At 38.1% G+C, this 12666-nt stretch overlaps 2 protein-coding genes and 1 pseudogene across 3 annotated transcripts; all 3 read right to left on the bottom strand.

The window, feature by feature from the left end:
* Nucleotides 1–165: 165 nt before the first annotated feature.
* On the bottom strand, nt 166–5263 carry LOC108841641 (uncharacterized protein At1g43920, Chloroplastic-like). Of its 2 annotated transcripts, XM_018614396.2 has the most exons (5): nt 4626–5263; nt 3554–4065; nt 3411–3467; nt 1915–2168; nt 166–1523 (listed from the first exon to the last, which is right to left on the bottom strand). In XM_018614396.2, exon 2 carries the CDS (start codon nt 4053–4055, stop codon nt 3576–3578), a length of 480 nt encoding a protein of 159 aa, XP_018469898.1. In that variant the 5' UTR covers nt 4056–4065; nt 4626–5263; the 3' UTR covers nt 166–1523; nt 1915–2168; nt 3411–3467; nt 3554–3575. The 2 variants fall into 2 exon arrangements, with proteins under 2 accessions (XP_018469898.1, XP_056859966.1); XM_057003986.1 differs by lacking the exons at nt 3554–4065; nt 4626–5263 and having other exon boundaries at nt 3411–3546.
* LOC108839364 (glutathione S-transferase T3-like) lies at nt 2102–3155 on the bottom strand. Its single transcript, XM_018612138.1, has 2 exons — nt 2335–3155; nt 2102–2168 (listed from the first exon to the last, which is right to left on the bottom strand). The coding sequence occupies exons 1-2, from the start codon at nt 3153–3155 to the stop codon at nt 2102–2104; spliced, it is 888 nt and encodes a 295-aa protein (XP_018467640.1).
* An 864-nt stretch (nt 5264–6127) lies between the features above and the next one.
* On the bottom strand, nt 6128–11273 carry LOC108843202 (sister chromatid cohesion 1 protein 4-like; annotated as a pseudogene).
* Between the last annotated feature and the right edge of the window lie 1393 nt (nt 11274–12666).

The raw sequence follows: 12666 nt of genomic DNA, 5'->3' as shown, positions 1-12666 counted from the left end.
TTGTTTGTAAGAGCATGTGCAATGGTGGATTTGCACATGGAATCCTTAGCAATTGTTTAATCATTTTTTTTTTTAGAATAGTTAAGGATTTGAGTGAAATTAGTGTGTACAATGGTGATATCTAATTTGGAATCCTTAAGAATAAAAAATTAATATTTTTTCAAATTTGAAAATTAATTTTTATTTATTGCATTATAAAAATTAAAAAAACAATAATAAAAGTCATAGATACATAAATTATTAATTATCATTGACCAAATTTGTTCCAAATATGCTTAACTAAATCTTTTTTCAATTGTTCATGTATATGCGCATCCCGAACCTCTTTCTGGTTCTGATCGGAAAACATGTTATTGAGATTTGTAGGCATCTCGGTTTCGGTTTCCACCACTGAACTCCTGGTCACGCTTCCATCTTCAAATTCCAAAATGTCGATACGCCCGTAGCCATTGCGTTCATTTTCGACTATCATATTGTGTAATATGATACATGCTCGCATAATCTTTCCTATCTTTTTTTTGTCCCATGTAAGAGCCGGGTTTTTAACAATCGCAAATCGAGCTTGCAAAACGCCAAATGCCCGCTCGATATCTTTTCGGGCTGATTCTTGTCTTTTAGCAAATAACCGCGTTTTTCACATTGAGGCCGTGTGATAGATTGAATAAATGTTGACCATTTTGGATATATACCGTCTGTGAGGTAGTAAGCGAACTTATACTTGTGTCCGTTGACCACGTACTCTAACCTTGGAGCTCGACCTTCTATAATGTCATAAAAAACAGGAGACCGATCAAGGACATTAAGATCGTTTAAGGTACCTGGAGGACCAAAAAAGGCGTGCCATATCCAAAGATCTTGTGAAGCTACAGCCTCTAAGACAATTGTCGGTTTGTTTGATCCCCGGGCGTACTGTCCTTTCCAAGAGGTTGGGCAATTTTTCCACTCCCAATGCATACAATCAATGCTCCCGACCATCCCAGGAAACCCGCGTTTCTCTCCAATATCGAGTAGTCGTTGAAGATCCTCTGCTGTGGGTCTTCGTAGATAGTCATCTCCAAATAAATGTACTACTCCGTGAGTGAAATGATGTAAACATGAAAGTGCCGTCGTCTCACCAAGTCGGAGATATTCGTCAACCGCGTCAGCCGCAGAACCATAAGCAAGCATACGAAGGGCTGCCGTACATTTTTGTAGTGCAGAAAGACCAAACCTCCCGGTAGCATCTCTTCTTTGTTGAAAGAATGGGACGTTCTCTGAGAGGGCATAGACAATACGCATGAATAATTCCTTGTTCATACGGAAACGGCGTCTGAATAAATGTTCCTCGTAAGTCGGATGTTCGGTGAAGTAGTCATTCCACAAACGATTGTGTCCAGCTTCACGGTTTCGTTCTATATAAGCACGTTTCTTTTGCTTCTTGGTTTGGGCCTCGATGATGTTGTCGATTGTATCGTCACAGATATCGTCGAAAATCTCGTCCAATCTTTCATCCAATCCATCCTCTGAAGATGATGACATTTTGCCTGAGAAAGATTTATACACAATTTTTTATAAATTTATACATACATTATAAATTTATACAAACATATTTTTATAAATTTATACATACATATTTTTATAAATTTATACAAACATATTTTTATAAATTTATACATACATAATCTACGTTTGTTTCTTTACGGATTTTAAATCATTTGATCATATTGCAATGTGATCTAAGCTATCAATGTGTATGTATTAAAAATATATAATACAAGGAGAAGAAGTGATCATGTAAGCCAGGAGAAGAATATGATCATGTAATACAAAAGACATTATAATACGAGGAGAAGAAGTGATAATGTAAGATGCAAGCAATAAAGAAGACATTATAATACAAGGACAAAACAAGGAGAAGAAGTGATAATGTCAAACCGTTATACAAGCCGTGGGATCGATACACTTCGTAGCAAAATATTACAAGCATTCAAACTTATCATATAAAGTTTTGATAATGAGAAAACAAGGAGAAGGAGATAGTACTTATAATACACAAAGTGAAAAACATTAACCCCGTGACTTCTTCACATGGGCTACAAAAAAGGACCACCCGTGACTGCTTTCACCCCCGTGACTTCTTCTCCTCTTCTCCCGTGACTTCTTCTCCGCTTCTCCCGTGACTTCTTGACCTGAAACAAAACACATTACACAACAGTTAGTTCTCAAAACAAAACAAAACACAACACTACGCAAGCAACTAGCAAACTTAATTAGCCAACTACACAATACTACGCAAGCAACTAGCAAACTGACCTAAGGAACTACTTCACGCAACCTCAAACAACACATCATAACATTTCAGATAGTAGTTTCGACACTAGCTTCTCCTGGATCTCAGACAGTGGCTTTTTCTTCGCAAGCAAGCATTCAAGGACTTTATTCCTAGACACTTTTTCCTTCAGTTCTAACACGCCTTGTAGCTTTGACAACTCCACTTCTCTAGGATTCTTCTTCTTCAAACTGGCAGCTTTGGCAGCCTTTATACCGATAGGTCTAGCCTCAGGTTCTCTATCAACCTCCAACACTTGTTTCCGCTTTTCCTTTCCACCCTCCTTAGGCACATAGTTGGATGACCATTTCTGGTCATACCTCAGCTCCCTCCAGCAGTGATCCATGACGAACTTGTTGTTGTACCTGACGAAGAATAGGTCTAAGGCGGCTTTCATCACATCATCATCGTTTTGGCCACTTCTCTGCGCCCTCAGAGCCGCATCATAACATCCAGTAAACCTGCCTACTTGCTCGTTGATCCTAGACCACCTCTGCTTGCACGAAGGTATCTCTCTCGGTATTTGCCCAACGAGGTGAGGGTTTGCGTTGTAGTAGTCTACAATACGCCTCCAGAAAGCACCAGCTTTCTGGTCATTGCCGACGATAGGGTCCTTGCTCGTGTTAAGCCAAGCACCAATTAGGATCTTATCCTCTATGGGAGAAAATTTCCTCCTCTCCTTATTAACACTAGACTCTTCAGGGACTTCATGGACTTCAGGGACTTCAGGGACTGGGATAGGAGACTCATCAGGAAGTTCGGACCCGAACCAAAAGGGTTCGGGTGAATCAAGGTCTACAGGAAGTTGGCTACGTAGGAGGTTTGAAAAACCAGAGGAGCTAGCCATGGTTACTCTGTGTTACTCTACTAGTTACACAGAGCCTTAAGTTTAAAGCCATCTATATATTAATTTTTCAATTAAACCCATCAAATCTAAGCAGTTAGGAAGATAGGAAGTAAACTACAAGCATTTATCGTATAACTACTATACTAGAACATTTAAACCAATCAAATCAGAAGATATAAAGCAATTCAGTAGCATTTATTCACCGATATTAAATTACTAAATTCATCCTTTTAATTTTCAGAGAAGAAACAATACCTTAGTTAAGGAAGTCAAGTGTTAAAACACTCCCGTTTGAACCCTTTGAAGCTACTCCTGCAAACACATAAGATAAACAAGTCAAATGTTTAATTATACCATTGTATTATCAATCATGAAAACCAGATAAGTGTTTAACTTACCACGAAGAACGAAGAAGACCAATTATATTAAAACTAATAGGCACACCATTAGCTTAACTCGTGAATTCTCCCTTCCTAGCTCACCTACACTCTTCTCTAGCAGTAGCAGCTTCTCCTCACTCTTCTCACCTTCTTCCTTAAGCCGCCTTAGCAGTGACTGAAACTCCCTCATCTCCTCCATGACCGCAACATCCCACCACTTCCAGATGTGACAGTCTCCATCATCCGCATTGACGCAGCAGAAGTACCTTCGGCCTCGATCTTTGTCAGTGTAGGCGGTTGCTATAACCGGCTCAGCCCCACAGTAGCAAATCGTCGGGATTCCATCATCGGCCTCAGGTTGAGGTTCGTACTGAACCGCCTCAGGTTGAGGTTCGTACTGAACCGCCTCTGAGCTACTCTGACCTTCATCCGCGTACAGCTGAGCTTCAGCATCGAGAAGTGACGTTATGTCCAAGTCCTCTGATGATGAGGACGGCTGGCTGTAGCTATATTGTCCCATTCTAGTAAACCTGCAACAAAGAATACACAGCATTAATCGACAAACACTGAGACTTTGTCAAACATATAGACAAAGTAACTAATCATATACATATAGAATTAATCGACAAACACTGAGACTTTGTCAAACATATAGACAAAGTAACTAATCATATACATATAGAAATAGACTGAGACTTTGTCAAAACCGTAACTAACAAAAATATGGAACCAAAGAACCAAATCGTTAATAAAACCGTAACTAACAATTTGAATCGGTAATAAAAATGAGACCCAAATCGTTAATCTAAATGCTCTGTAAATACTAGGGGATTGAGAAACCTAAATCGAATGAAAAAAATTTTAATTTTCAAACCGTAAAAAAACAAACAAGATGAACCCTAATCGTAAATCAAATGGAACAAACAAGAAGAACCCTAATCGAAAAGTTCTTCGAACAAACTAGGGTTTTCAAATCCATTGAATAAAAAAAACCAAACCCTAGATTGAGAGGAAAACAAACAAGAAGAACCGTAAACAAGATGCAAACTAATCTACATCGATTAATCTACAAGAATCGCCATCTATTTACCTTCACGATCCGAGAGAGAGCAGTCGCTGAATCGCCGTCGAGAGAGGAAACGAATTTTTTTTTCTTTGCTTCGGTCGAAATGACCAAATCACTTTACCCCATACGAAACACAAAACCGGCCCGGTCCACTCACAATCGGACACGTGCATATTTAGCGAGTCCATAAACCGCAAGGATCGAGTCCGTAAACCACCTAATTACGGACCAATCTTTAAGTTTGCTAAGCTTTATATTATTATTATACTAAAACGGTGGGGACCATTACGCTCTAAGGACTCGGGGTGATCCCCCGTTGCGGCTGGTCTAAGAGCATAAAACAACGTTGGCCACTTTTTTTTCTTCTTATCACATTAACCATGTCACCACTTGTGAAAACAAACGTTGGCTAAAAACTGTTAATTACAGAAATGATTAAATTATAATTTTTGTTAATTTATGGAATTTATACAAGCTCCCGAAGTTTCGTCTCTCTCTTTTATCTTCTTCGCCTTGTATACTTCTAGCTGAAGATGCACGCCTTTATGGCATTTTCTGAGCTCTCAGCAGACTAACTTACCTAGTTAAAAGTCAGATAACCCAAATTATTAAAAAAATACTTTTCAAAATAACATCCAATTGGGGGTAGGATGATAAAGTTCTCAAAGACTGAGTGTGATTCCCATTGGCAGCGGTGGTATAAATAAACATAAGGGTAAACACGTTATAAATCTGTTGTGTGGTTTGTCATATCCTCGTATGACACGTGATGTGTTTCCCACGTGTGTGAGTATATCCGTTACCGCGTTACAATTTAAGAAAGGGCTTTTTATGGAAAAATAATAGGGTTTGTGTTGCTTGCTCAAGAAGGACACACGGTTTGATACTAAAGAAAAAATAAAATAAAGCAACACACGTCCGTTTCTTTAGTAAATACTCCATCTGTTTCAAATTAGATGATGTTTTGAAGAGTTTTGATGTTTTAAAATACATGATGTTTTGATATTTTTATATTAGTTTTACTTTATTGAAGATTGTGTAGCCAATGATGTTTTTATAGTTCTTTTGATGATTGGTTGAATTAGTTTTTAATTATATTTTAAATGATACATTCTAGGTAAAAATGTATTTTTTAGTTCTTGTGCATTAACCAAAACATCAACTATTTTGAAACAGAGGGAAGTAATAAATTGAAAGGAAAAAGACAGAGAAAAGCCAACTCATTAAAGCAAAATCGGATCTCGTCTTTGACCGTAGAAGAAGAAAAGAAGATGGGATTGTTATCGAACAAGATCTCCAGAGACGAACTCAAAGCAGGAGATCACATCTATTCATGGCGTTCTTACATCTACACCCATCACGGTTCCATCTCCTCTCCCTCTCTCTTAACTTTAATCAATATCTGAGAAGATGATGAATAACGTTTGATATTGTTTTTTTTTTCTCAATTTCAAAGGAATCTATGTAGGAGATGGGAAAGTCATCCATTTCACACGTGGAGGTGGTTTAGAGATCGGAACGGGGACTATCCAAAGAAAATAAAATTAGCATCTCTCAAATGTAAACTACTGATGATATCAATGATCACCAATATATATATATATATATATAAACAACTCATATATATAAAGATAAAATAAATGACATCCTCCAGCTACTTGGATGGTTAAAGCTACAACAACACCAGGAAAACCTATAACTTTAGAGAATAACAATCATTTTAGATGATTCGAACCAAACTACCTATCTGCAACTTCGAGACTCTCTGATCATCATCTTCTCCATTTAGAAGATGGATTTGGTGAGTTTTGGTCGCGGTTTTATGATAATGCCTTTCATAAGGCTTAGCTTGTTCAACTTGGATGTAATCTCTTGTTCTCAAAACCTGCAAAATTTTGGCAAAAGAATGAACAAAGGTTGATCAAGTGTATGAAGAAAATGACCAAACTTGTCTTCTGTCTTTTCAAAGACAACTTCTGATTGATGCAGTCAAGTCGAGAGTATTCACACACGCTTACACCTAAAAGCAAGATCAGAGCTTATTTTGTGTAGGGTTGTATTGTGGACATACCAGGGTCTCAAAGAACATTCTCGATTATTCTTTACGGGTTTTCCCAGCTAAAAGTTTGTCTGTTACAACAACAACATTTTTCCCATTCCCAGCTTCTTTTTCAAATACCGTCTGGAGATACTTCGCCACAGCCCTATAAGGTAAAAAGAGAATTAGTTTGATAGTTTGTGGAAGCTTTAGCTTATTATAGAATATGGAAAAGAACTATTCTGTACAGACCTAGTACGAGAAGACCATCCACTGTTCTCCAGAAGACGTGTTTCATCACCATCTTGCATACCATCGTCCTCCCAATGATCTTCATCAACTTCGTCATCATCCACGTTCAAAATTCCTAAATAGACACAGTGAAATAAACTATAAGTAAGCATAAAGCATGTTTAGTCTATTGATCAAACTGAGCATACAGAAGAATTGGATTCATTAAATTCAAATTCGAAAATAGGTTAGAACCTGTGTCATGTGCAACTTCCATGGTTTCCATTTCCTCCAAAAGACCAACGCCGGAAGAAGGTTCTGCATCTGCTGCACTTTGCATGTAAGCCTCCTCACTGAACATCTTATTATGCGGTTCGTATTTGTTAGCAGACTCTATCTGGATTCACTCCATCATTGTTTGCTTCTGCAAGTGGTTCATCGTTGCAAGTTCCCACTGCCGGATTACTAAAATCACCAGCTGCTGCGCATCCAGTTTCAACAGAACCAACTGTGTTACGGCATGGAGTTTGGTCGTCTATGCCAGTCTCGCTGACTTCAGCTGATGCATCCGTCTTCTTATCTTCACGTGGAAGCTCATCTTCAACTTTCAAGTCTGTTTCGTTGAAAGTGGCGTTGTTATCTACATCGCCTTCAGCAATTTCTATAACATCACAAACATCTCGACTCCCTAGCCCTCCATCATGGTTTTCATGGCATCCTTCCACCTCTACATGATCGAGTTTGTCCTCATATGGTTGACTGATCTCGTCATTCACTGCAAGATTTACTTCGACAGCAGCTTGAGCTCCATTGTTTTCTTTTGAAACTTCCAAATCACATGTTCCACCATGCTCATTATCATCTTTCACTTCTTCCTGTTGGTCTATGGTTTGTTGGTCCTGTGCGTGAGTAGTATGAGCCTCAGCAGTTTGTTCCTCAGAGTCATTAGGGAGAACTTGAGGATCAGAGCTTTCTTCAGTTGCGGTTTCTTCCACATCCCTAACAGAACATTCATTACCTTCCTCCACCACTCCAACAGAATGATGACGCTCATCATTCTCGATTATCATGATTCCTCTAAGATCATACGGCTCATTGTGTAGAGATACTAATTCCACTGACATACCTGAAAAACATTACCAGTGAGACTGCAGTTTATACAAGAACAATTGGGAGAGCTTGAATACAACGGTCTAAATTCTAGCGTAGTGACTTACCAATATTGGCTCCTTCAAGAGTCTATCCTCCAAAGCCTGCCTTTGAAGCATTACGATTTCAGCAACGGTGCAAGGTGCCTTCTTTCGCAGATGGCGTATACCTTCAATGTTTTCGTTGGTCCCGTATAACGCTAATTAGAAAAGTAGACAATCAGAATAAAATGATAAAACAAGTTAAAAAAACCGATATTAACTGCTGCAAGGTAATTTACAAGTGTGAGACCTAAAAGAAGAAAGTTAACACTATTTAAGTACTCAATTTAAGTGTCTTGCGCCTAATTGCAAAGCAAGGTTCAGCTAAAACAATAACTTTTATAAAAAGAAATCAAAGATATAAAAGGTAAACATACTCGCCATGCAAGACCATAGGGTCATCCATTAGAACCTTACTCTTTGTGGCGCAGTAGAACGAGGAGCAGCTCTTAACCGTTTTGTAGATGCTTTTTCAAGTACAGGGGTAGCCCTCATCTTCAGAAAAGATGACTTCCCCACTGTTAAATGAGAAATGAACATTGATTCAGAAAGCTAGCTCAAAGGAGTGAACTTAAATAAAACCTCAGAATCCTTATATAGGAAAGAGCAATAGATGTATAAAATAACAGAATCTGTTACCTAATATGGAAGACAACAAGTCATCGTCATCGTCTGCAGTTCTCTTTGACTGGATCAATCCAACTGACTCAACAGAGTTCAGACTTTCTGCAGTCAGGGTGCTCTCCGTAAAAGTGCGTTTTTTCCCCAGTAATGTTATTGTTTCCTGCATCCTCGTTACATGTGCCAGTGTCTTCTTTATCTGGTGTAGATTCAACCATGAAACCATTCTCATCTCCCAGTCTGTTAGGTGCAGCTAATACCTTTTCTGGTGCAGGTAAATCAGAATCAGTAGATCCAGTCAGATTTCCCAAGTGCTCAGCATCAGTTGCGTGTGCGTTATTCAGCTGCTCCTCTTGCCCATCTCCTTGTAAACTAGAATCTGTTCCCTGATTGACCTCAGTGGCAACGGCAAAATGACCTGGCAGAAACAATAAACATTATAATAATAGTGTTACATACATAACTCTAGTGATTGCAGTTTCTTTGACAAACCTTGGTTCTCTGCTTCAGGATCTTTTGGGTCTTGAGTTAAACAATGCTCAGCATCTGACTTATCCGCCACAACATTCTTAACACTGGTTCCTGCCTCAGTGATTGCTTGACCAGGACCCTCCTCCATCTCGGTGATGATGTGAGAACAACATGGCGATGTAACATGAACATGCTCTGCCTTCTCCTCCTCCGGCTTGTTCTGTGCGTTGAGATTTTCATCAATCAGCGATTTATCCACCTCCATGGGAGTAACTGCTGATTCTCCTTCATTATATTCAGAGGGCAAGTCATTCTCATGTCTATGCATCTCACTAGCAACCGGCTCTCAAGAGGCATTCCCACCTTCATCTGCATTCAGATCCTCTACCTCCATGTGATCATCGCATGCCAGCTGCGACGAGTTTGGCACTTCAACCAATCCAGGGGTTTGAGGAGCTTGAGCATCTCCAATGACCTCATCACGCAAAGCTAGATCTTCAACCTATTAAAGAAATACATTCATAAGATCTAAGAATAACAATAAATACCAATTTTCTGATAGTCCTACCATTATTTTCTCTGTTGGTACGCACCTTCTCTTGATTGACATATCTGGGAATGGCATCAGAAACTCCTACCATGTCATCCTTAATCTCTGGTGTTGCCGCATCCATCTATGCATTGTGATCAGTGCTATTAACAAATAAAATAATCCACTATGATAATAAAATCAAGAGAAGCCATAGGGAAGCAAATATGCAATAGTGGTACAAAGTATACAGCAAATTTAATGATAAAAAAACTGACCCTTGAACTCCCTCGTCGTCTGATCCAATAACTTCCTTATCCTGGAATACTTCCTGAAGAAAAAATAAATGAATGAGAAGAGATCATATGCAAAATTAAAATAATAAGAAAGGAGCTCATTCATGCAAGTAAAGATCTGAATATGTTCCATGCCAAAATACCTCGTCAAGCTCCAAAGCAGCTTGAGAAAGGAGCTCATCCATGCAAGTATACAACACCATCCATGGTATCCTGAAGAGTGATCTGTTCTCTTGTACTAACATGATGATCAACGTAATTAGTACTACACAACAAAACGAGGAGCAATGGATAAATAGAGATTCTAAAAATCAGAGTAAAGATTTATAAATCATAATGACTTAGAGCAGCACTGGAGGGAATATCAAGAAAGAAACTAACCCTTGAAAGATCTCATTGTCAGGGAGCTCCAAAATCATCAAGATCAAAAGTCTCAGGTCACGTAATCGAGTGATACGGCGCAGCGGATTCTTCTGGAGGTAAGTCAACAGCAGCAGAGCGAAAAGCTTGTTTGACCTTAAGCAACGCCTCGCTGCAATCATCAAAGAGGTTGTTCACCTTTTTGGAGTATATACGAACCACACCAAGCAGAAGATGACTAGACAATCGCAATGCAATTGGAGCTTCCGGAATGAGAATGGAATCTGCTCGGAAAAAGCAATTAGTCACATTAGGAAAGTAAAAAACTAAAACCTAAAGTAACAAGACAGGGCACTCACTAACGGAGACACCGATGTCAGTATCGGCGACCTGATTCCTTCGAATCTTCCTCTCCAAATGGGCAGCGATCCATATAGTCCCAAGTGGTCCTTTCTTTGCTCATAAAAACTGTGAATAAAACATTCCTCTTCCTCCTCCACACCCCAACCTTGAATTTCAACCAAGAAGAGGAGCCAGACTTGTTAGACCCAAAGATAAGATATGAAAGAGAAACATTGAAAATGAGCTCAACCCGACAAAAAACCCTCGAAATTGCCACAGAGCAGCAGAGGGCTCTCCTCAAAGCCCATAAGACTACTCGCTAACCGTATAATTCACCAATTCCAAGCTCGATTCAACGGAGATTTCAAAAGAGTATCTCATTTCTGGAGAAGTAGAATTTTTGTAGACAAAATACTCAAGAGATCAGGCATAATAACAGCGAAAGTAGTAGTAATTGCAATATGCAAAGTTTCAAATTTTTGATCTTTTGGTTTTGATTTGATTTTCTGATTAGACGGAGGGATTTGGTGCGGAAAAAGGAACACGAGTTCCGCTCCGTGAAATATGTCATGCTTCCATTGGTTAAGACACGCGTGGGCCGGACATTGTTTTAGTTCATTTATCTCAAACTAACTTATCAGCTTCGACTAGAATAAATAGTCGTTTTTTTTTAACGTCTGGATCGATTATTTTATCGATTAATTATGCTATTACAACTATGAGAATATTACAAAGACGATTTTACGGCCGACAATTCTACCACCTTATGAGAATACACGTCTGACTGCACCACTCTGAGCCGTCCTATGAAATCCATGTTCGATGGTACGCCATGCATCAAGCTGAAGATCTCCTATAACCTGTTTCTCCATAATCTGCATAATTTGGTATTTTCTGGGGTTTGAACCCCAGACCCCCGAGTGTAAAAGCAATTGAACCCTTGGTCAAACCACTGGACCAAGGGGCTTCCACAGAATAAATAGTCGTCACCCCAATTATTTTTAATAGGATAAGAAAAATCAAATTAAAATTTTATGTATTTAAACCTCCAACTATTAAACCGTTAATATCGTGAATCTTTCATTAATAAAATAGTTTTTTAATGGAGACCCGTTAAATTAAAATAATGTGTTATATAATAACGAAAACAACATGAGATTCTTATAATCAATTGATATTTAAGTGATTTAAAATCTCAACTATTTTTAAATCAAATAAAAAACCTTCAACTAAAACTATACGTTTTTAAACTATCAACTATTAAACCTTCAATGCCTTTAACCCTCTATAAAAGAGAACCATCAAGTTGAAACACAGAGTTTCATGTAATCTCATAAACGAGAGAAAGATTAAAACTCTCTAAATCAATGGCAATAACAGTGACAATTCATCCTTAAATATAGAAAACTAGAGTTTTTCTTTTCCTCTTCAAGAACCATCGAAGGTGAGATAAGTAAATAAAATTGTGGTGTTTCTAAATCTATTCTTTCTCTCCTAGAGACTAGACATCAACAGACGTTTTTCTAGATGTGATGGTCCAATGTAGTCTATTTTTTTTAATACCACAGCCTACAGGTTTGAGTTCTATTGGACTATGTACCCCTTATGTATGACTTTCCAAATAAGTTTATATACTAAAACATAAAATTTATGTATTGGAAAAGAAAAAAGGTGGTTACACTCGAACCACAATTCGGTAGTTTCTTTTAGATCTGTTGGTACATTTGGAAGGTAAAGAATGTCAAACTCTTTCCGCCAAAACTATAAAATAATGTCTTTTGTCAAAACGATTAATCTATTAAAACCGCAAAATCAAGTTTTTCCATAAATAAAAAATAAAATCACACTTTCGGTAAAAACTACAAAATTACGTGTTTTTAGCCAAACAGTAAAATTGCATTTTTTCACCGAAATGATAAAAGTTCATTTTCCGTCTAGAATACATTTTTTTGCCAAAATCCATAAAAAGAATACTTTTTCAATAAAA

This window comes from Raphanus sativus, chromosome 2, assembly GCF_000801105.2.
Source record: "Raphanus sativus cultivar WK10039 chromosome 2, ASM80110v3, whole genome shotgun sequence".
Lineage (NCBI taxonomy): Eukaryota > Viridiplantae > Streptophyta > Magnoliopsida > Brassicales > Brassicaceae > Raphanus > Raphanus sativus.
Note: the sequence above shows the minus strand (reverse complement) of the source record. Positions and strands in the feature narration are given on the sequence as shown.